The sequence below is a fragment of the Rhinolophus sinicus genome, chromosome 4 (assembly GCF_057876585.1).
Source record: "Rhinolophus sinicus isolate RSI-liver-muscle chromosome 4, RSI-T2T, whole genome shotgun sequence".
NCBI classification, from domain to species: Eukaryota; Metazoa; Chordata; class Mammalia; order Chiroptera; family Rhinolophidae; genus Rhinolophus; species Rhinolophus sinicus.
This window is the reverse complement of record NC_142504.1, coordinates 98644376-98666192: the sequence shown is the minus strand read 5'-3', so window position 1 is coordinate 98666192 and position 21817 is coordinate 98644376. Positions and strand designations below refer to the sequence as shown.

The 21817-nt window shown below is 35.6% G+C and overlaps 1 protein-coding gene across 4 annotated transcripts in view; it reads left to right on the top strand.

The window, feature by feature from the left end:
* Nucleotides 1–21817, top strand: part of DYM (dymeclin) — a 269717-nt gene that overhangs the window by 93183 nt on the left and 154717 nt on the right. For all 4 annotated transcript variants that reach the window (XM_019721433.3, XM_074340000.2, XM_019721409.3 and 1 more), the window contains exons 9-12: nt 13317–13499; nt 16798–16976; nt 18799–18924; nt 21668–21781. In XM_019721433.3, coding sequence (XP_019576992.1) covers nt 13317–13499; nt 16798–16976; nt 18799–18924; nt 21668–21781 — 602 coding nt within the window. The remainder of the gene's footprint in view (nt 1–13316; nt 13500–16797; nt 16977–18798; nt 18925–21667; nt 21782–21817) is intronic.

Genomic DNA, 21817 nt, shown 5'->3' with positions numbered 1-21817 from the left:
TGTTATACTAATATATTATGTACATTATGAGACCTCTACAATTTGACATTTTACAAAGGATAAGATAAATAAAAACATTAAAGTATTGAAAATTATATTTATTAACAATAAGAAATGGTTAAATCAAAGGAAATATTTTTGAGAAGAGAAATTATTAATAACCATCTGGATGAGTTTTTAAATGTCTTGCTAATCACCGTGGTGTCATAGTGTCATTATGTAATGTCTCAAGGAACAGTACATATTTAGAGCCATGTTTATTGTCAATAATAGTGGACATGTCTTGGTAATGGATGGAAGGCAGTTTTCTTCAGAGATCGGATTAAAACTGGCTTTGTTTTTAGCTTACAAAATGGCTAACCGAGAGCCCACACAGGTAGCAGAAGGGTGGCCTCTGCTGTTTTTTGTGTTGTTTGCTTGTACGTGAATCTTTAATACATGTTTTTTTCTGTCTGATTTCCTTGCCAGGAAGTTTAAAAACAGTTTATGGTTCCATTATTTTTAAAATAGATTTTTATGAGTCAGTTTAGTTAAACCTAGATAACATAATTAAGCACAGTAAACCACAGCATCATGTTGAAAGAGAAGAAGTCGCTCCCATTGTGGGCATGACCCCCGCTCTTGTCAGGATACTTGGTTACTGGCATGACACATGACTTCCTGACAGATGGGCTGAGTGTGGGCACCAGTGCCAGTCTGGATAATACATGCGGCTAAAGCTTAGTGTCTTCATATTTTTTAGATGAAACAGAGTTCTAATGTTTTCTTTCCTTTCCCTCTTTGGAAAGTACTGGTGTCAGTATGTGTTTATTAACTGCTTATTGAATGCTTTGGGAATAATTTTTTCAATTTCATGAGTACTTTTAGACCATTCCAATGTAAAGTGTTCATTCTTATTTGCATATCCCACGTTTACTGCCTGTAACTTTTGTTTGCTGATTATTTATGTTTTGGGAACCTTCTAGATTTGTTAATTTGGAATAGTTTTTTAAAAATATTTATGCGTGTCCTCTCCTTTCAGATTCTAGTTTCCTAGTGCCTCCCAAGCTTCCATCTTCTTCTTTGGTGACAGATGACACTGTAAAGTCTGGGGCACCGTCCTCCATCACTTAAGGTTTCTTCTTGGTATTATCAGTAACTCTGAAATGGTCAGAGTTTGGGGAAGAAACTCTTTCCATCTTTCCTTGAATGTCACTTTCAACCAGGGAGTGGTAGTTAGTTATTCACCGATTCTTTTATCTGAGGCCATCTAGTATGGAACCAGTTTTAATTCCCAGAAAAGCAACAGTTGGAGACCTTTGTGGAAAAAATGACTTAGTGAAGGTAGTAATAAATCTATACTATACACTTTATTACATCTGCAGTCATTTCGTTTATATTTATTTCTTCACAAGTGGAACATGAATGCTAATATAGGCAGTTAGACTCTAAGATTTTGCTAGGTAGAAACTTATTTGTAGATTCCAAATGGATTGCTTTTCATCCCTGGTATTGTTAAAGGTAATAAGTTTGTTCTTCAATAAGTTTGGGTGTAACAGTGAAAACTCTAGACATAGTAAAGCCCTGTAATTTTCATAGGGGTGATATACTACGTTGTTAGATTTCCTCAGCTGAAGAAGGAGTGAATGGTTGTATCTGGTTAAAGCTTGTTGAAAGGTACTTATGTTTCTCTTCCATCATTAATACACGTACCTAAACTTTGTTTTTTTACCTCAACCCAGCAGATGGAACGATGGCATGGTGCTGAGGAATTAGAGACCATGTATGGGGAAATGTGGGGACAGGGCTTGTTTGGTTTGAGGACAGGGACTCCTGTGGGGATATATACACTTAGAGCTGTGATGTGAGGACTTATGTTCAAGTAGGGCCGGATTTCTCCAACGTAACCACATCCAGGTAACCACCATGATTTTGTCTTATGTGAGTGCAGCTTGAATTCCAATATACTTACTTCACTTTTCCAACATTTTAAGCGTATTTGTTCAGTCATTAACACTAAGTGGTAAAGTCCTTGAAAATTGTGAGATTGAAGTGCTAGTTAGGTATGTTTTTTAATACATATAACTATTGAAGCTTTTAAAAAGTGCAGTGCATAACCATTCCTCACATCGTCAGGGAGCAGTGCATCATTTGGGGAAACACTAGAAGCTGACATTGGGGCAGATGGAATGAAGTTACCTGGAACCAGATATGGATGGGCCTGTTCAGAGGAAGGGCTGTCTGTCCTCTGAGCTCCCAATGCCCCTTTCTTATTTTATGGATCACAGTTAATTTGCCTAATGTTTTTGCATGTGCGTATGAGATAGGATTATCTCTGAAGACGCTAGGCTTCTTACTCATTTTATTTTTTCCTTTCTGCTTTACACTTTAATATAGTTCCTGGCTCATCTTAGGTTCTCATAAATGTTTATTTTAGGGATGTGTGAGTCTAGAGTTTTACTGAGACAGATGAATTTTACTGTTTTCTTTTTGAAAACAGGTATCATCTTCATAAATACCTAATTATTTCAGTGGATTTAAAAGAAGTTTTCTCTAACAGTTGTTTTCTTTTCTTTTCTTAAAGGAATAAAAATTTTTAAAAGTTCCATATGACTTATATTATGCCAGATTATAAATCAGAGATTCTGACAGATTTCAAACTACAAAGGTGGATAAAATGTCTTACTGTGCAATTAATTTTTAAAACATTTTTCTCTGTTCTTTTATGGTGTATTTTTCTTTCTTTTTTTTTTCTTTTTGAGATGGTCAAAGCATTCCTTTTGGGACACAGGATGGGGGCAATAATATCATGTTGTTCTGTGTTAGTAAAATTGAATTTGACTAAAAACTTTCAGGAACTAGCAGTCACCAGATATTCTAAGAGTGCTTTAAATGTAAACACATGTAAAACAGTGGAACTATTAGTGACTGTTTCCCCCTTTCCTAGCACTGTAGTGTGATTGGACATAGTTTTCAAGATTGTGTATGTTGCTGTTTTACAGTTATTTTAAAATACAAAAGTAATTACTAGAGATCATGTTTTCTTAACACACAAGTTGATTACATAGAAAAAGAGGTACTTGAGGACTCTGCCCTTTAATAAAGATATAACATGAAGTATGATTTTTCCCTCATCAAACCAACATTTTAATATATTTCTTTTAAGAAATATTGTCCTAAGGATATCCTGTGAACTTTTTTCAATTTATGTTTTCTTTTGTACTACATGCTCATTTTAGTAATCAAAGTGTTCTATAATGAGCAAAACAAATCACTTTTAGTTCCGGTAATCAAAGATAACTACTTTGAGCATTACGGTATATACCTGTCATCATCATCTAAATTAAAGGGATGCATACTGTTTTTTCTTTTTCTTAATGGTAAACGTTTTTATTTAAGTGTAACATACAAAAGAGTGCACAATTAGTGTATAGCTCAGTTTATTGTCATCAAGTGAATGAGCACATGTACTTACCAGTCAGGTCAGGTGATTCCAATACCCCCGAAACCTTCCTCACGCATTTTCCTATTCCCTCTTCTAATCACTGTCCCCTACCAGTGGCAGAGGAAGCCACTATCCCAACTTCTAGCACTACAGATTAGCTTTGAACTTTATATAAATGGAATCATATGCTATGTATTCTTTTGTGTCTTCCTTCTCTTGCTTATTTGTGAAATTCAGCCAAGTTTTTGCACAAAGCGTAGTTCATTTTTATTATTATATATTATTCCATTTTAAGACTACTACACATTTTATTTATCCTTTATATTGTAATGTGTATTCGATTTATTTCCAACTTTCGTCTTTTAAAATAATGCTGCTATGCACATTCTTTTACATGTCTATACACATGTGTAAGCATTTTGTTGGGTATAAGAATTAGTGGATTTGCTCGATTTTAGTTGTGCATTATTCAACTATAGTAGTTATAATTAAACTATTTTCCAAAGTATTTGCCCCAATTTACACTCTCACTAGAGTATATGAGAGTTCCAGTTGCTCCACATCCATGCCAATACTTTTTGGAGAGGGAAGGGATAGAGTTGAGATTATTGAGATATAATTTGTATACAGTAAAATTTCCCTGTTGTATACACCTTTCTATTAGTTTTAACAAATACATACTGTCATATAATAACCACCATAATGAAGATATTGAACATTTCCATCACCCCAGAAGACCCCTTGTGTCTCTTTGTAATCAAACCCTGACAGCCAGCCCCTCCAATATAGTTTATACAATGCAGATATCTACCACTTAACATCGGTAATCCATTCATGAAAATTAGACATTCTGTTAAAAATGCTAATCTGGAACCTATTTACCATTGTTTTAAGTTTTAACAATTACAATATATACAATAACCCAAAATATTCAGCTGGTTTCGTAAAGTACACTAAAGGCCTGCATTTAAGTAACAAAACAGTGTGTTTTATATAAAATGCTTAAATGGTAGTTTCTTGATCAAATAATGATTGTGAACAAACAGTTGCTTTGTAAATAGTAGCATATTCTTTTCCATTCTAGTCAGTTTTTTCCTCACCTATTTTGCACCCTTTGTCAGAGTTTTCTTTAACACCTTTTCAGCTTTTGCCTCCAGTGTATAACATTTAACAAAACAAAGGCTCAATGAAAGATCTGTGGAAACCTGTTTAGTCTGCATGCCCATTGCCAGAGATGGCTCACACTGGCACTTATGCTGTGATGCCCTCTTAGTACCAAGAACATCTGAGACATACGTCTCCTTTTTTTACACACAGTTCAGTTCTCAAAATGTCAACAATTCTGCCATACCAATTATATTTGTAATGAAACTTGATCCCCCCACACATTGTTTTATTTAAAATGTTTTGAGTTTTGGAGATATACATATAAAAGATTATTTTATACAAATCAGTTTAAAAGCATTAAACTGAGTGATTATTCTAGGAAATTTGGATATTAAAAACTAGGCGACGTTCTGAGAAAATGTTAACCTTGTTGATATTCTGGGTGATATGCCTGGATTTCTAACCATGGGCTTACTTTTTAATTGTGTTGAATACATCACAATTAACCAATTCTTTCTTATTGGCATTTAACTGTATACATTTTTGCTGAGTCTTAAGATGAGCAGCCTTTTAATTTGATCTTTACATTCATTCTGTAGAATAACTTGTAGAACTGGACTTCCTGGGCCAAGAAATCTGCATATTTTTAATATTTGTGATGCACATTGCCAGATTCTCCTTTATAAAGATTGTGCCCATTTACAATCCCACCACTAGTGTCTGAAGGTATCCATCCCCTAGTACCCTCATCAGCATTAAAGTATTATAATTTTAAATAATAGGATTAAAGCCAATTTTTGACACCTATATTTAGAACTTTAAAAATAATATGCATTTCCTTTAAATAGCAAATGTAAAAATCTATATTTATAGACTTTTAAAATATCAAATATGAAATCTGTGTTATTACATACTTCGGAAAGTGAAGTAAAAAAATAAAGTGAAGTGAGTAAATAAAGGAACAAATTAATTTTGTAAGTTGGAGCCTTCCAAAGAATATAAAACATGAAAAAGATATATAGCTCTTTTCCATCAAGAAGTCCACAGGAAGACTTGTGCGTATGTAGCTAGCATGCTTTAGTCAAAGTTAGACAGTGGTAGGTGCAGTAATAGAGGTGTAACCAAAGTTCTGTGAGAGCAGAGAAGAGAGAATAGTTATTTTTTGCTTCAGGTATTAGAATGAACGGATGTGATTTGGACCTTGAAGGATTTTCCAAGCAAACAAGAAAGTAAAAAAAAATGGAAGAAATTTTTAGAAAGGAAGGAAGTGCAATTGCATGTTTGGTTGACTTTGTAAACTTGTAAAAAAGTCCATAAACCAATGGTCAGTTCTATTCATTGATTTCTAAACTTTTTTTTCTTCAAGGATCATCATGACATTTAGGTAACATTCTTTTTCTCCCCCACAAACTTATTGCAATTTATTTATTTTTTCTCTCTGTTTCATGGCCTCTGTTTCGCCTTAGACTGTAAACTTCATGGATACAGCATCACTGTCTATGGGTTTATCAGTGACGAATCCAGTTTCTTGCATTTTGCCCAGTTTGTAGCAGGCATTAATAAATGATCAATTGAATGAATAAAATGCACAGGTAGTCAGTATATATTTTGGTCACACCAATTTTTCTGTGCAGCTGGAATATAGGTCAGCTGAGACCCTTTGAAAGAAATCAACTTCAAAGAAGCTATAATCATTAGACCATTATTTTCCCCTGCAGATGTTCCTAACTGATGATGGAATCATTCTGTATTTTGACTGTCTCAATGTCAGTGTCCTGGTTATGATATTGTATTATGGTTTTGTAAGATACTACCTTTAAAGGACACTGGATAAAAGGGTACATGGGATCTCTAATTTTTACAAGAGCATATTTATGTTAAAACGTTCTTAATTATCATGGGCAAAGAATTTTTTTAACTTCTTATTTGTTACAAAAAGTCTCTAACCAAGTGATGTTCTGAAACTTTAAATACGCAATTGTATTATTTAGGATACTGGTTTGGCTTTTAATGGAGATCTGATACCAGTGGCTTAAACAAGTGGCTTGAAGAAGGTTTGCATCTCTGTCGAATAACTGTAAGTTGGTCCAGGCAGGTTTGCTTCTTGAGGTCATCCAGGGGCCAGAGTTCCTCCTATCTTGTTTTGCCAGTCTCCTGGGTCGTGTCCTCATGCACAAAGTCAGTTGTCTCCCTGCCATGTTGCTGGGGTTCTAGCCCATGCAAGGGTGAGGATATGAAGAGAAAACAGCTTTCTTTTAAGGATGTAACTGAAACTTTGCACATACCACTCTCAGTGATATCCCATTTGCTAGATTTTAGTCACGTGGCCGTAGCCTGCTGTGAGGAAGATTGGGAAATGCTGCCCTGTCCAGCTTTAAATCCCTGGACATTTTATTTAAAAAGGAAGAAAAGGAACAAGGTGTTGGAGTCAGGTAGCTAGCGGACTCTGCCACAAAATTTACCCTGGAATGCATGTTCAATACTTTTATTGGTGACCCTGTCTTCCCTTATTATTTCACTACACTTGTATAGGAAAAGCATGGGTATTTTAAATAATATTTGTGTTGGATCGTTATGGCAATTAAAATTGGTTTGTAGTTGTTTGAATGCTCATCTCCCCTGTCTGCTATTAACTTTCTCAAAAGCAAGGTATGATTTTTTTTCTACTTTGTATTTTTGGTACCTGGCATAGGGCCTAACCCTAATAGGCACTCATTACATATTTATTGACTGATTCTCCTTTTATCTGTGTTGATTGAAATGTCTGTAGTAGAATCTTCATCTGTGCTTCTAATAGCTGACCTGCCTTCTCCTTACTTCTTTCATGTCTGGTTTGTGACAATATTACTGGTTCAAATATATGAATAGGACACTTTTTGCAGATTATTATTACTATGGATGACTGTTGTATAGTATTTTTTTGTGTAGTTCTGATTGAATAATTAGTGTTTTGTAACATATTTGTTAGACATAAGAATTCAATTATAGTTTGGCAAGTAGCACGTTTACTAATGTGAAAAAATAATTTCGTTGTCTTAATAAAATAATGTTTATTTTGGAGTTCAACATTTTTTAAAACAAGAGTTCTTTTTTTCCACCATGATGGTTATTTTTATTGATGTTTTAATTTGTCACACTTTGTATCTTCCTCACATTTTTATTGTTAAGGATGAATACTGGTGAGTCACTACTTTGAAAAAAATTGAATCATCAACACCACTTTTGTTGTTTTAGTTAATTTCAGTACTTTATCGTTAGATGAATTTTATTTTAAGAGTTTATTTGGAGGACCTGAGGGATACAATTAAAAAACTTTGGAGACGATCCTTAATTTGGTTTTTAGAACAGAAGGAAATATACTGTAACTTTCCCTTATTTTTCTGGAAGAGAGAAGGTTTTTTTGCCAGCAGGAAAATGCAATTCCACTAAGATTCTTGGGTCATAGATCATAGGCTTGGAGCAGCAAAAAGAAATGAACTTTTGGAAGAATTCTGGTCCAGTATCATGGGCCAGTTTAAACTACAATGTAGGCAATGGCAGGCTGCCTCCTTTCTCCCTATAAGGAAAGGCATTATAGCAGTCGTATTTACCAGAGAAAGGAAGGAGGGCTGTGTTTGTGGGTAGAGTAGGGTGATAGCTTCTCGATAAAATGTTGATTGATCTGACATTGTAAGCAGCTTCTCAGCCCTCTTGGAAAAACTTGAAGGGGAAAAAAAAAGGAGAGTGAAGTGTGCGAAAAGAGAATCAGAATTTTGTTTGTGAAATTTGTCCAGTGGTAGTCAACTCTCATTTCTCCTAGGAATGAACATGCACCGCTGTGAAGAGAAGCCAAAAAACCAAAAAACCCTCAAACACTTATATTTTACCTTGGAGAGCATTTTGTGATTATTTTTGTTGCAGATTGAACTTTCTAATTGTGTTTTTCTTTGCTTGCAATCCTGGAACATATAGTGGTGCATATAGGGGTAGACAGTTATGGAGCATATTCTGAGTGGAAGGAAGGGACTGGACATTTTTTTAAATGTTAAGATAAACAACATATCAAACCAAAGGAAAGAATACTTTGCTATTGGGAATACTTTCTTATATAATTTATTTATTTTTTTTAGTTTAAGGAGGGCACAGCTCACAATGGCCTATGCGGGGATCGAACTGGCAACCTTGGTGTCATTACCACCATGCTCTAACCATCTGAGCTAACCAGCCACCCTTCTTATATAATTTTTTATTTCCTTATTAAATGCCTCAAGTTTCTCAACTATATTTTGAACATTGTTTTGAATAAATTTAAATTTGTGATGTGTAATGATCAGTTATTAGTTGATAGTGTTTATACAAATATCCAGATTTTTCTAATGAAAAGGATGGAGCACAGTACTTAACAGAAACTTTTCTGTCTTCCCTCAATCATCTTAAAATTCTTCCTACATTATTAATAATACTTTAAAAAATCCTTGCTGTTGATTTGTCTGGCTGGACTCCAAGTTTGCTTGTACCTACACTGAAGGTTTATACCAGGTAGGCCGGGAGCTTTGAGGTTCCCTGTGTTCTCCTCTCAGGACCTCTGAAACTTGGGCGGGTAGGCTGTTTACCCCCTGCCCTTCCAAATAACAGCTTCTGAAGACTTAGTTGTGAAATCATTCTAGTGAGTCACAGAAAAAGTTTGAGATTTTCAGGACCACAATTATGTAAGAAAGGATATATTGATAGAATATCTATGAGGTAGTTTCATACCACGTGTTCTATAAAAAATGCAAAATATTAGAAATGAGCAAATGTTCACACTGAGTTTGCAATATAAAGAAGAAATAAAAATTATCTGCCTGCGTTAGTTGGAAAAATCAAATCTATCAGTTTTTTATTTTTTTTTAATTGGGGAATATTGGGGAACAGTGTGTTTCTCCAGAGCCCATCAGCTCCAAGTAGTTGTCCTTCAATCTAATTGTGGAGGGCGCAGCTCACTGGCCCACGTGGGAATCAAACTGGCAACCATGTTGTTCAGAGCTCGCGCTGTAACCAACGGAGCCATCCGGCCGCCCCAAATCTATCAATTTTGCTTAACTTTCTATCCATGTTAAATTTCTTTACAAAAGCATTCCTTAACAAAGTTGGTCTTATAAAAATGGCATCTGCCCAGTGTAATAAGTAATATTAAAATATGCCCATTACCACCATCCTAGATTTGATCAGCATTAATATGTTGGTGACTACCCCTCCAAAAATTGTCGGGAGGTGCTTTTTAAAAATAAAAACCATGAGGGTGTATCTCTAGCTCCAGTGTGTGTTCGTCACATTTTCTAGGGTTGGTGACCAGGAATTTTTCTTTTTCCCCTTGCTTCTTTCCTTATTGTTTCTGAATTGCTTAGGTTATGCTTGAATATATCTGTGTTATAAACGAATCAAACAAGTAAACACTGAACAAAATGTGAAATACCTTCAAGTCACCTTCACTCCTCTCTTCTTTATGATCAGAGGTAACCACTGTCAGCCGTACACCCCGCCAGGCACCTGTAGGTGCATTTCCAGCATAGATATGTAGATATACAGTTTTTTAAGAAAGGGGGCTTTTGTGTGTGTGTGTGTTGTATGATTTGCCTTTCACTTAATGTTATGCTGATGAGTTTTTTCCATACTCTACATAATCTATACTGATTGGGTCTCTATTGTTCAGTTGTTTTAATTTTGTTATTTTGCATTTATTTTTAAAGAAATACGTGAGGCGGATATATTCTTATTGCAGAAAAGTTAACTATACAAATAAAGCAAGTCCTTGAATTCCATGCCAGAGGTAATTTCTGTTACCAGTGTGATGCACACTTTGTCCTTCCTGTTTATAAAACACACACACGTACGCAAATATACATATATTTGGCGAGTGATTTTTAAATTATTAACCTCAATTTTTCAGCAACCTTGTTTTTTTCTTTTTTAAGATTTTATTGGGGAAGGGGAACAGGACTTTATTGGGGAACTGTGTGTACTTCCAGGATTTTTTCCAAGTCAAGTTTTTGTCCTTTCAACCATAGTTGTGGAGGGCGCAGATCAGCTCCAGGTCCAGTTGCCCTTGTTAGTTGAAGGGGGCACAGCCCACCATCCCTTGCGGGAGTCGATCTGGCAACCTTGTGGTTGAAAGAGCCTACTGGCCCATGTGGGCATTGAACCAGCAGCCTTTGGTGTTAGGAGCATGGAGCTCCAACCGCCTGAGCCACCGGGCCAGCCCTCAGCAAGGCCCTCAGCAACTTTTTTTTTTTTTTTTAACTTAACAGCATAACATAGAGATAATTCCTTGTGAATCCATAGATATCTACCTCTGTATATTGTATTCCATAGTATGAATTAACCAGTTCATTAACCATTCACTCTTGGTGAACATCTGCATTGTTTTTATTATCTGAGAATTACAAGAAAATTACAGAAGTATTCCTGTTCCTGAATCTTTGTGTACCTGTTCAGATGGTCTCTAGCACAAGAAAAAAATTGGTGGATTGACAGGGATGTACACTTTAATTTAATGAGAACTGGCAAACGTCTTCCAGAATTTCTGTACCATTTTGATCCCTCACTGTTGGTAATTTTCTGAACCTTTAACCATACTGGTTGTTATAAATCTTTTAAAAACTTATATTCTCATGGATCATCTCATTGTATAAATTAATTAATTTTCTCTTTTAATTGCTTTGGAACTTTTATTGCCTATTTTTATTTTGAACTGTTAGCTTTCTTTCTCGTACTGATTTGCAGGAGGTCTTTTTAAAAAATAAATATTCTTTTCTGTTTTATATGTTGCATATGTTTTCTCCATCTCTGTTATTTGTCTTGTTTGTGATCAAGTGAATTACATAAATATTTACTTTTTAAGTAGTCAAATTACCATTTTTTATATCTTCTTGAATTTTGAGAAAAAAGCCTTTCTCAAGTCAAGGTTTATACATATACTTCGATAATTCAGTACTGGGGAAATGATTAAATTCTATTGTCCCAAAGACATTTATAGAATTTTATCTTTTTCTTAGTGATTAGGAATACTACCTGTTTCAGAAGGTTAATTCTTAAACACATGTTTCTGAACGCATATCTGTTCCATTGAGCTATTTTAAATGAACAGAGCTTTATAAAAATTTTGCTATTTAACTAGGAGCATTCCTCTCCAGATTAGTCCTTCTCAAAAATTTTTCTTACGTATTTTCACATCCAGCAATGTTTTACTTACACTATATTACGAAGTATTACATAAATTATTCTATTTTGATAGTGATTATGCTGAATTTTAGATTAATTTATGGTCAGTTTTGTAATAGTCAGTCTTTTTGTCCAGAAATATGTTGTACCTCTATATTAATTCAGATCTCATATGACCTTGTCTGCCTAAAAGTCTTACACATTTCTTTTGTGTTTCTTCTTAAATATGTGACTGTATTTGTTGATATTGTGATTTGACTTTCTAATTATTTATTGCTCATATATAGGCAGGCTTTTGTTTTTATATGTTGATTTTTAATACTCTTTAATGCAGCATATCTAAAATATTATAATTTTGACATGTAATCAATATTAACACTTAGTGACAGATTTGTACTTTTTTTTGGTATTTGATCTTTGGGATCCAGTGTGTTGTTTTATACTTACGGCACAATACAATTTGGACTACATATCTCCATTTCCAGTGCCCAAAAACCGGAGTAGCTACTCGATTGGATAGTGCACAAACAGATTGCTTGCAAATATTGAAATGATTTCCTTATTCATTTTATTGGTTCTTTTTTTCTTGCCTTAATGCCTTTTGCTTGGAGCACCAGCAATACAATGCTGATGTGGGTAATCTTAATGGAAATTCTCCCAATGTTTGACTACTGTGGATTTCTAATTAGATAGACTTTAGAAACCAAGAGGTTTGTTTCCGTTTCTAGTTTGTAAGAATTCTCTCTCTTTAAATTAAGATAGGTTTTACACTTAATCGAAAACAATTGGCATCTATTGAGATTGCCGTATTTTCTTTTCCTCCATCCTTTTTAAATGAAGAGAAATAAATTAATAAATTATTTAATGGTGAACCATTCTTGCATTTCAGAGGCAAACCCTTCTTGATCATGACGCATTTATTCTTTTAAAATTTTCTCTTGGGTCTCATCTTCTTTTCCCTGATTTGACCATCTAAAAATCTCTATTCATTTCTCTGTTTTGTTTTAAATGCAGTCTTTATGCAGTTTCTGTATCAAGGAGGTTTTTCTGGCCTTGTCAATTGAGTTTTGTAGATATGATTCATGTCTGTACTTTGGAACTGCTTATATAATATGAGAGTTATCCATACTTTGAAGGTTTGGTAGACTTACTCGTAAAAAGAATCTGGAATTGGTTTGTTTTTAGATTTAGCTCTTTGACTCTGTGTTGCACTCTTCTAAGATTATTTGTCCATTCATACTTTTTTGTCTTTCAGGCAAATTTGGTATTTTTTATTTTCCTAGATATTTTAACATTTTGCTTTGGTTTTCAAATTCTTATGAATATTTGTATGTTTGAGACATAAAGAAAATATAGAAAGATGTATTAGAAGCTTAACAGTGGTTATCTATAGAAAGTAGGAATGGAATTATGGGAATAGGGAATAATATCGTCTTAAAATTTTATATCTTTGGGTAATATGACAATTTCCAAATAATAGACTTGTTTTACTTTCCTAATCAAAAAAGAGAGTGTTATTTCAAACTTTTAAATATGAAAAAGTGTAGAATACTATATATCATCTTACTAGTCCCAACACAACTTAACTGTATGTTTTCTTCTCCAGCTGGACTCTGGACTGTCTTCACACTGGGCGGTGTGGGCAGCAAAGCGGCTGCCGCTCCAGCACTTGCTTCCCCTCTGGCCAACCAAAGTCTCCTGCTTCTGCTGGTGCTTGCCAACCTGACAGATGCTGCAGACGCACCAAACCCCTACCGACAGGCCATTATGTCCTTTAAGAATACACAAGGTTTGTGGTGTTTTTTTCTCTGAATATTCTTTCGAATGAGGAAAGAAAGCATTGTTTACCCCATACTGTTTATTGTCTTCTAGTTGTGGAGATGACTGTCGATTTGTATGTTTTCATATTGGTTACAGATGAGAATAACTTAGGTTTTTCTGTCTATATTCTTAGGAAGGTCAAATAAATCTTAGATGACAGCTATGGTTCCTTATATCCATTTAAATTTACATTTATTTCAGAGATAACCAAGCCAGCATGTGTTTAATTTGATCCTCCTGTCCTACCTGTTAGGGATAAAAATTAACCTGGAAAACGCCAAATGATAGGTTGTTTGAAATTTTTCATTTAAAGTCTATATTCCAGTTGGAGTTTTATTAAACTAAAAATTAGAACAGAATTCAGCAAACATTTTCTTCAAAGGGGCAGGTGCCTTGGCGGGGCCATGTGGTCTCTGTCACCACCTTTTAACTCTGCTGTTGTAGCACAAAAGCAGGCATAGATAATACATAAGGGAGTGAGCCTGGATGGTTCCGGTAAAACTTTATTTCCAGAACAGGCAGTGGGGCTGCCTCTGGGCCATAATTTGTCAAACCCTGAAGTAGAACATGAGCAGATAGTTCTATGTTGCAACAGTAATCTTTTATTTAAAAATTATACTCTAGGGGCGGCCGGATGGCTCAGTTGGTTAGAGCGTGAGCTCTTAATAGCAAGGTTGCTGGTTCGATTCCCACATGGGCCAGTGCGAAGCAACGGCTTGAGCTTGGAGCTGGGCCACTGGTGGGTGGCCGGTTGGCTCTGTGGTTAGGTGCTCATAACACCAAGGTCGCCAGTTCAAGTCCCATATGCGCCAGTGAGCTGCACCCTCCACAACTAGATTGAAAACAATGACTTGACTTGGAGCTGAGCTGTGCCCCCCCACAACTAGATTTAAAACAACGACTTGACATCCTGAAAAAACACACTGTTTCCCAATATTCCCTAATTTAAAAAAAATTATACTCTAAAGCAAGAATAATATGGTAGCTAGATTGTCAAGACATATCCAATACTAATATAATTAAGATGAGTAAGAAGAGCTGTTCTAATATATGTTCCTTACAGACAGTGGATGAGTGTTCCAGTTAATTGTGGCTTTGTCAGTTCTGGTATTATTATGTGCAAGGGAATAGGGAGTCTCTAATAATTTGATAGCTAAAAAGTGAAAACTAATGTATCTAATAGTATTTTTCTATTCCCATTACTATACTCATTTTAGTGATAGTGTGGCTTAATGGTTAAGAAAGCACGTTTTGGAATCAAGCAGACCTGACTTCATGCCACACTTCTGTCACTTCAGTGCTGTGAGGCTTTTCATAACTTGCTTCATCTCAATAAGCCTCAATGACTTGGTCGGTAAAATGGAGGTAATATCTCTAACAGTATTTGTATAAGTACCAAGCAAGGCAAGGTTTCTAGACGATTAGCTCAGCTTTTTGCAACATAGCAGGTGTTCATTATATGGTGTCTGCTATTGTTACTTTTGCTGTTCTAGCCAAATGTTACTATTTGGGGTTGAACCTCCCTGCAATAATCATCTTTTGGGAGACTGTGTGCTACAGCCATTCAGAACATTGGCTGTAGAGTTATGCTGAGCTGGGTTCATGTCCCAGTTTTTATTCCGTAAATACTAGTTTCTTTATTTGTGAAGCAGGGATTATAATCTCTACCTCACAAGGTTCTTACAAGAATTAAATGAGCATCCATCATTGTGTACCGACTCACTGAATTATTAGCTAGTAATGTATAGATGTTGTGAATACACAAACACTCCACACATTCCATCTGCAGTCAGGTATAATACAGGTTGGCAAACGTGTTACTTTGCTTCCATTGTAAAGAGGGAGTGTGCCACAATCTTCCTCCATCCAGTCTTTTGTAGTTTCTAATATTTGCATACGCATAGCATATGCAGCACTTCTGTTTGCCATCCCTTGCAAAAATATGAAGTCAGCCACACAAAACAATTATTTTGTAAGTGTCAAAGATACAGGGTTAGGGTTGAAAAAATAACCACTATTCTAAATGTGGCAGGAAAAGTTGAGGGCATTTTGTAGTAAAGTTGACGACATTTTTTTAGATGCACTCTTCTCACAGACGTAAAGGTTAGAAAGAAAAATCTGAGAGGCATAGGCCTGTGCCATTAAAGATTGTGTTAGCACACATTTCTTTTCCATTAAGAGCACAGCATTTGGCAATGTTAAAGCAGTGTTTTTAAATTTTCTTGTGTTTTGGGGGGTTTTTTTTGCTAGTGGTTCTGTGTCTTTAAAAAAATTCTTGGTGCTTACTTATCAAAACTCATTAAAATATCACCTGTTCGTGCTATTATGTTCCACTGAGGAGGTTATAATTTTCTCTATAGAGTCAACTGACCCATCTTTACTTCCTTTTTGACTTTCCAACCTTGCTTGCTTCAGTTTCTAAGTAAATCCAGTAAACTGTAGGAAAGGGGCTGTGTCAGTTTGGGATATCAAGAATTTTCTAGCCAAATTATATGCTGTATCCTATCTATTTTCTTCGTAGATGGATTAATGACATTGGTGAATACTTCATCTATGATTATTCATTCAAAAAAATTAACTTCATGATAGATTTTTCTTTTTAACCCTCTCGTAAGAGAATTTTCTGTTTTACGTAGAAACTTTTATATTCTTTGTCTATCCATTATTTAGGACTTGGTGGTCATTTTATTTTGGTAACAAAACATCTCAAAGTCATGGTTAAATTGTTATATTAGAGGGCCTTTTGTCTAGCCCCATAGCTCTGTTTATTTAAGCTCATGTTTTTATAGCTAATTTTATTCAGATATATTAAGGTAAAAATCATAATGAAGTCAAACCACATGACTTAGTTAATTTTTTTAAAAAATATTTAACAACTTTTTTATCAAAATTTACTCTGGTAAGTGTTACTTGCACACATATTTATAATCATTGGAAAGCTGTGGTTTAGCTAATATCGAGAAATAAATTGTTCCAGTTTTTTCCTCCTTTTTTTGGTGAGAACATTTCAGTTCTACTCTCTTAGCAAACTTAAGTTGTATAATACAGTGTTAATAACTATAGTTGCCACGTTTTATATTAGTTCTTTTGTAAGTGAAACTTAACCTATAAATTGAAATTTTTGAATCTGAAATGTAGTGACTTATACAGAATTGATGGGAATTGAATTATATTCGTTAGCAGGGTTTTTATTATTGTTTATATAAGGCACTGTCCAGGAAATACTGATGTAATATTTTTAAATTTTTGTGTTTTCTGTAATCCAGATAACAGTCCTTTCCCCTCGTCAATTCCACATGCTTTCCAGATTAATTTTAACAGTTTGTACACAACTCTGTGTGAACAGCAGACATCTGATCAAGCAACTCTCCTCTTGTATACGTTGCTCCATCAAAACAGTAATATTAGAACATACATGCTGGCTCGCACAGATATGGAAAGTCTTGTAAGTATTGTACTAAACATTTCATGCCTTTTCTGTACTTTATAATATTTGAAAGAATAATTATTTTCCCCAGAGGGTGTACTTAAAGGTGATGATTGAGAGATTGATGGGGAGATGTCACCAGACGCAGGCAAAGGTAGGAGTTTTACAGTGTAGGAACCAGAGTACACGGAGATGGCGTCACAGAACGAGAGAACACAGCAGCATGACAAGCTTCCCTGTCCTTTAAGTCTTTAACAGCCACCCACTGCCCATGATGCAGCCTAATCAAGTTCTCTACGGTGTACCCTCTGCCATTCTCAAGAAGCTATTTATAACCTCTCGGTTCCTTCCAGCTGCTAACTGCCTGCCCACCAGGTCATGCAACTAGTCACAATTACAGCATGTTCCTGATGAGAATGGCTAAAAGAAAAGGTGTTTTTTCAGCTCAGTTTTTGAGGCGTCCCGTCCCTCTGACAGGCTTAGATTTTAGGGCTGCCTGAACTCAGTTCCTGGAGTGTTATAAGTTATTTTAAGGTACCATTGCCAGACATCACTTAAATGTATACGATTCTTCACTATGTGACTGAAATGGGTTCCCAATTTTTGCTCATAGATTAAAAACTCCTATGGCAACTTCATTACAACTAATGTGTAAACATCAGTGCTTTTATTATTATATTGGAAATACATAACATATAGATAACTATGGGCTATTAATAAAATTGTAAATATCCCTGAAGTAGCCGGGTGCTTGCTGGCCGCAAAAGAAATGTCCCCTTGGCACCATTTTTTACAGGTTGATAGCAGGATTCACGAGGTATTTGGTAGCCATTTTTTTCAGTGTTAAACATACTGTGTAAAATACTGAGTATTATAATACAGGATATGAGAATTCATTTGAAGAGCATGTTCCATGTCAAATTGATAGAAAGGACCAAAAAATGTGATGAAAGAATTTTGCTTCCTTCCCAGCTATATTTGGAAAACATTGGCTTAAATAGCAAAATTGAGTGTAACAATGTACAGCTTATGTAAGTAAAAACTTGTAAAGAGAGGGCTTGTTTAATGATGGGTGAGTATAAGCACAGAGACAATTCTGAGCATGATGTGTCCTAAGGGAAATGATAGCAGGAAGCAGGAAGCCTGTGACATCACCTGTCCCTTCCACGGTAAAATGCTGGTATAGAGATGATGCAGGAAGCGGTTGTCTGTATATGATGATACGCACCAGTGAAAAGTTAAAAGTTTTTGTTTTTATGTGGGAGGGTGGATGGGGGAGTTGTTTGTTTGGTTTTAAATTTTCTTGCATAGATTACTTTAATGTCTTAACTTATTTCTCTCTCTGACCTTTTGTCCTTCTCTCTATAATAAATATTTGTTGAGGCTATGATTAGAAAATATGGGTAGGAAATTTGCTTTGCTGATCTGATTTTGTTGTTATTAACAATTCTTTTATTCTATAGTTTTTGCTATTAAGAAGGTAACATTTGACGCGTTACAGTGTTTCTAAGAATACTTGGTTGTGTGTAAGTACGTGTCAGGCTGGAGGCAGACCTGCCTCTATTCAGTGTCAAGTGTTGACCCGACATGGTCCCTGCAAACCCAACCTTTATGTAGCAGCAGACTTTCACATAGGGTGATGATTTCCTCTACTGGTAGCTTAGCTATACATATGGGGAAAACACTTTCAGTCCGAGGCTGGTGTGTGTGTTGTTTTTCTCTAAAGAGCTTTGTAACTATGAAGTGAAAGCAAAAGGTAGATAATAAAAGTATAAAAGATTAAGACATTGGTCTTATAATAAAGTAATAGAAGTAGTAAATTAAAATTTATATTCCCTAGGTTTTACCAATTCTAGAGATTCTGTATCATGTTGAAGAAAGAAATTCACACCATGTGTATATGGCCCTTATAATATTGTTGATCCTTACAGAAGACGATGGCTTCAATAGATCCATTCACGAAGTGGTAAGTTCCTATTACTTCGATTAGAGTTACACAGGTACAGAATAGACATGTCCCTCAGGAAGACTTACTGTGGCCTTAGCATTTCTTCCTTCTTTTCCTTCTGGTAGCTGTTTGCACAAGAACCTAAATTCGAAATCGTGTCTTCAGATTTATGAAGTGGTGATTTTTTCCCAAATGACTATTAACCACTATTAAGAACTCTCTCAGAATGGTTTCTTTAGTATTTGAGGCACGTGTTTTTCCTGCTACTGGGTTCGTTTTTCTTCTCCATTTCATTTCCGCTTTTTAGTTGAGGCAGAAATTGTCCAACAGGTTTGCTCCTTGTATACAGAATTGTGAAAGAATAGGGAACAAAGGGAAGAAGACATATCAATTGTTTTATGTTTAAAAAATGAGTGTAACACTTTAAATTTTAGTTCTGTTGGTAAGTTCCATTACCAAACTGATTTTATCTTCCTGTTTGGTATTTTCTTTGTGTCCCAGTAATATAAGTGCATAGTTTAAAACTTATGTACAAGTACTAGGTGTTTTTTTAAACGATATTCTATTAGTTTCAGGTGAACAGCATAGTGATTAGACGTTTATATACCTTACGAAGTGGTCACCACAGTAAGTTTAGAACTCATCTGGCACCATACATAGTTATTATAATATTATTGACTATATTCCCTATGCTTTACTTTACATCCCCATGACCATTTTTTATAACTGGCAGTTTGTACAGAAGTACTAGGTTTTAATGAAAAATAGCAGACCCTGTGTCTACTCTATTCCTAATTCCAGCTTTCAACTCGTCGATGGTACAAATGCTTATATTGTTATTTCTTGATTTTTCAGGTTTAGATATTCTAAATGGAAGATGGAAGATGAATCATTAGCTCTCCTTCCTGCATATCTTGTGTTCTCTCTGAATTCCCAGCCCCCTTTCCAGCACATAGACTCTTTCCACCTTCCATCTTTTTTATCGTTTTTGGTTAACTCAGCTTTTACATTATTAGGATTATGTCAGCTGTTATTCTGTGTTCAGATGGAGTGCATGATAAGGGCACTTCCTTTCTTGTACATGTCGTCATCTTTCCATAGCACATCTTTGCCGTTGTTTATTCATGTACGAATCACTAAAGCAACTCCCAATGCTTCAGCAGAGCCAAGCATCCCCTCTAAATCTATTAAAACAGATGGCAAATTTCTCAGTTCCACTTTCTTCTTTGACTCCTGCTTTAGTCCACATTGGAGGCTTTCCTCAAGTATCTGGTGATCCTTGCTTATCTGTGCATATTTAGGAGGAAGACACAAAAAAGTTGATTATGTGTTATTCCATTGATTATGTATATACAGGTAATACCATTTGTAAATAGTTCAGTATGTCACTAACAATTATGAAATTTAAAATATACATAACCATAATACCATTATTAATCCAACAAAATCAACAGAAATTTTTTAATACCTACTAATACTCAATTCATTTTCTCCAGTTATCTTTAAAATGTCTTTTTTAATTTGGTTGGGTTGACTCAGTTTCCAAAGTTCACTTATTGCAGTTCGTTCTTAAGATTCCTTTTAATCTGTAACAGTTTCTCCCTCTCCCACCTTTTTGCACCATTTATTTCTTGTAGAAACTGGGTTATTTGTTTAGTAGAATTTCCTACATTTGTCTTTGGCTGATTATACCACCGTGTTATTTAACGTGTACTTTTATCCTGTATTTCATATATGTTAGAATTTAGAACAGAGGCTTGATTACATGTAGCACATAGCTCTTTCAGATGAGTAAATTCCTCTACTTGCTTCCCAGCTTTTTTATAAATAAAAGTCTAGATTCATTTGTTTTGAAAGGAGGTGGGACCTCCCTTTCAAGACACCCACCCCCTCAGCAGTTGAGAGTGATGGAGTTCTGTGCTCTGCATGGAGCCTGTCTTCGTGGAGAAGGCAGGAATCAGCCCAGAAGGCTTTTCATTTTCATGCATGGAGAGAGAAGAATGAGGCACATTGACTCCCTGGGTTACGGAGAAAGGAAGTGGGAGTGACCTAAGTGGTAGAGAACCTGAGGGGAGTTCTACTCCAAGCCTGTTGGTTTCTCTGTACTTGACCCCCTTCATTGTGGCAGCCCGGAGCTGGCTGCAGCACTGCACTGCCCAATTTCTCTCCCTCTCTCTCACCCCTCTCATACCCATGTTACAAATCTGTGGAACTGTGACAACTTAAATTAGAAAATAGTTCTTGTTCCCCAAGCCCCAGAGATGAGCCCCAGAGCTGCCTGCTCCACCGAGTAGCAGACGGGCGGCGGGCCTCTTCTTGAAGATCTTTACTTTGTGTTCTTGGCTGCTCCTGAACACAAGCGCAGAGGTTTTCTGTGGTTGTTGGGGCAGCTCTCCTTTTCAGGAGATTGCTTTGTTTTCTTATTGTTACTTTCAAACTGCTGAAGGCTGATTGTTGTCAGTCTTGTCTTATCTGCCGTACCTCTTTCAGATGTATCTCCTTTTTGTCTACTAATGATAGCCTCCTGTGTTGTCTGTCCAGACGCTTTTTATTAAGTTTCTTTCTTTCATGTTTAAGAAGGAAGGACAAGTAAACACATCAGTCACAGTTGGGCTATCTTGAACTGAAAGTCTCACAATTCACTTTTCTGTGCTATTTAATTTACCTTCGGAGCAGAGCCATGGCTAGACATTATAGACACGGACAGTCCTTTTTTCCCTAAATCATTCATATTTACTTCAACTTTTCTTCCCCATTACAGATATTAAAAAATATTACTTGGTATTCAGAACGGGTTTTAACTGAAATTTCACTGGGGAGTCTCCTGATATTGGTCGTAATAAGAACCATTCAATATAATATGACACGGACAAGAGTAAGTATTCCACAGCTATTTGTCTATCTTTATGCA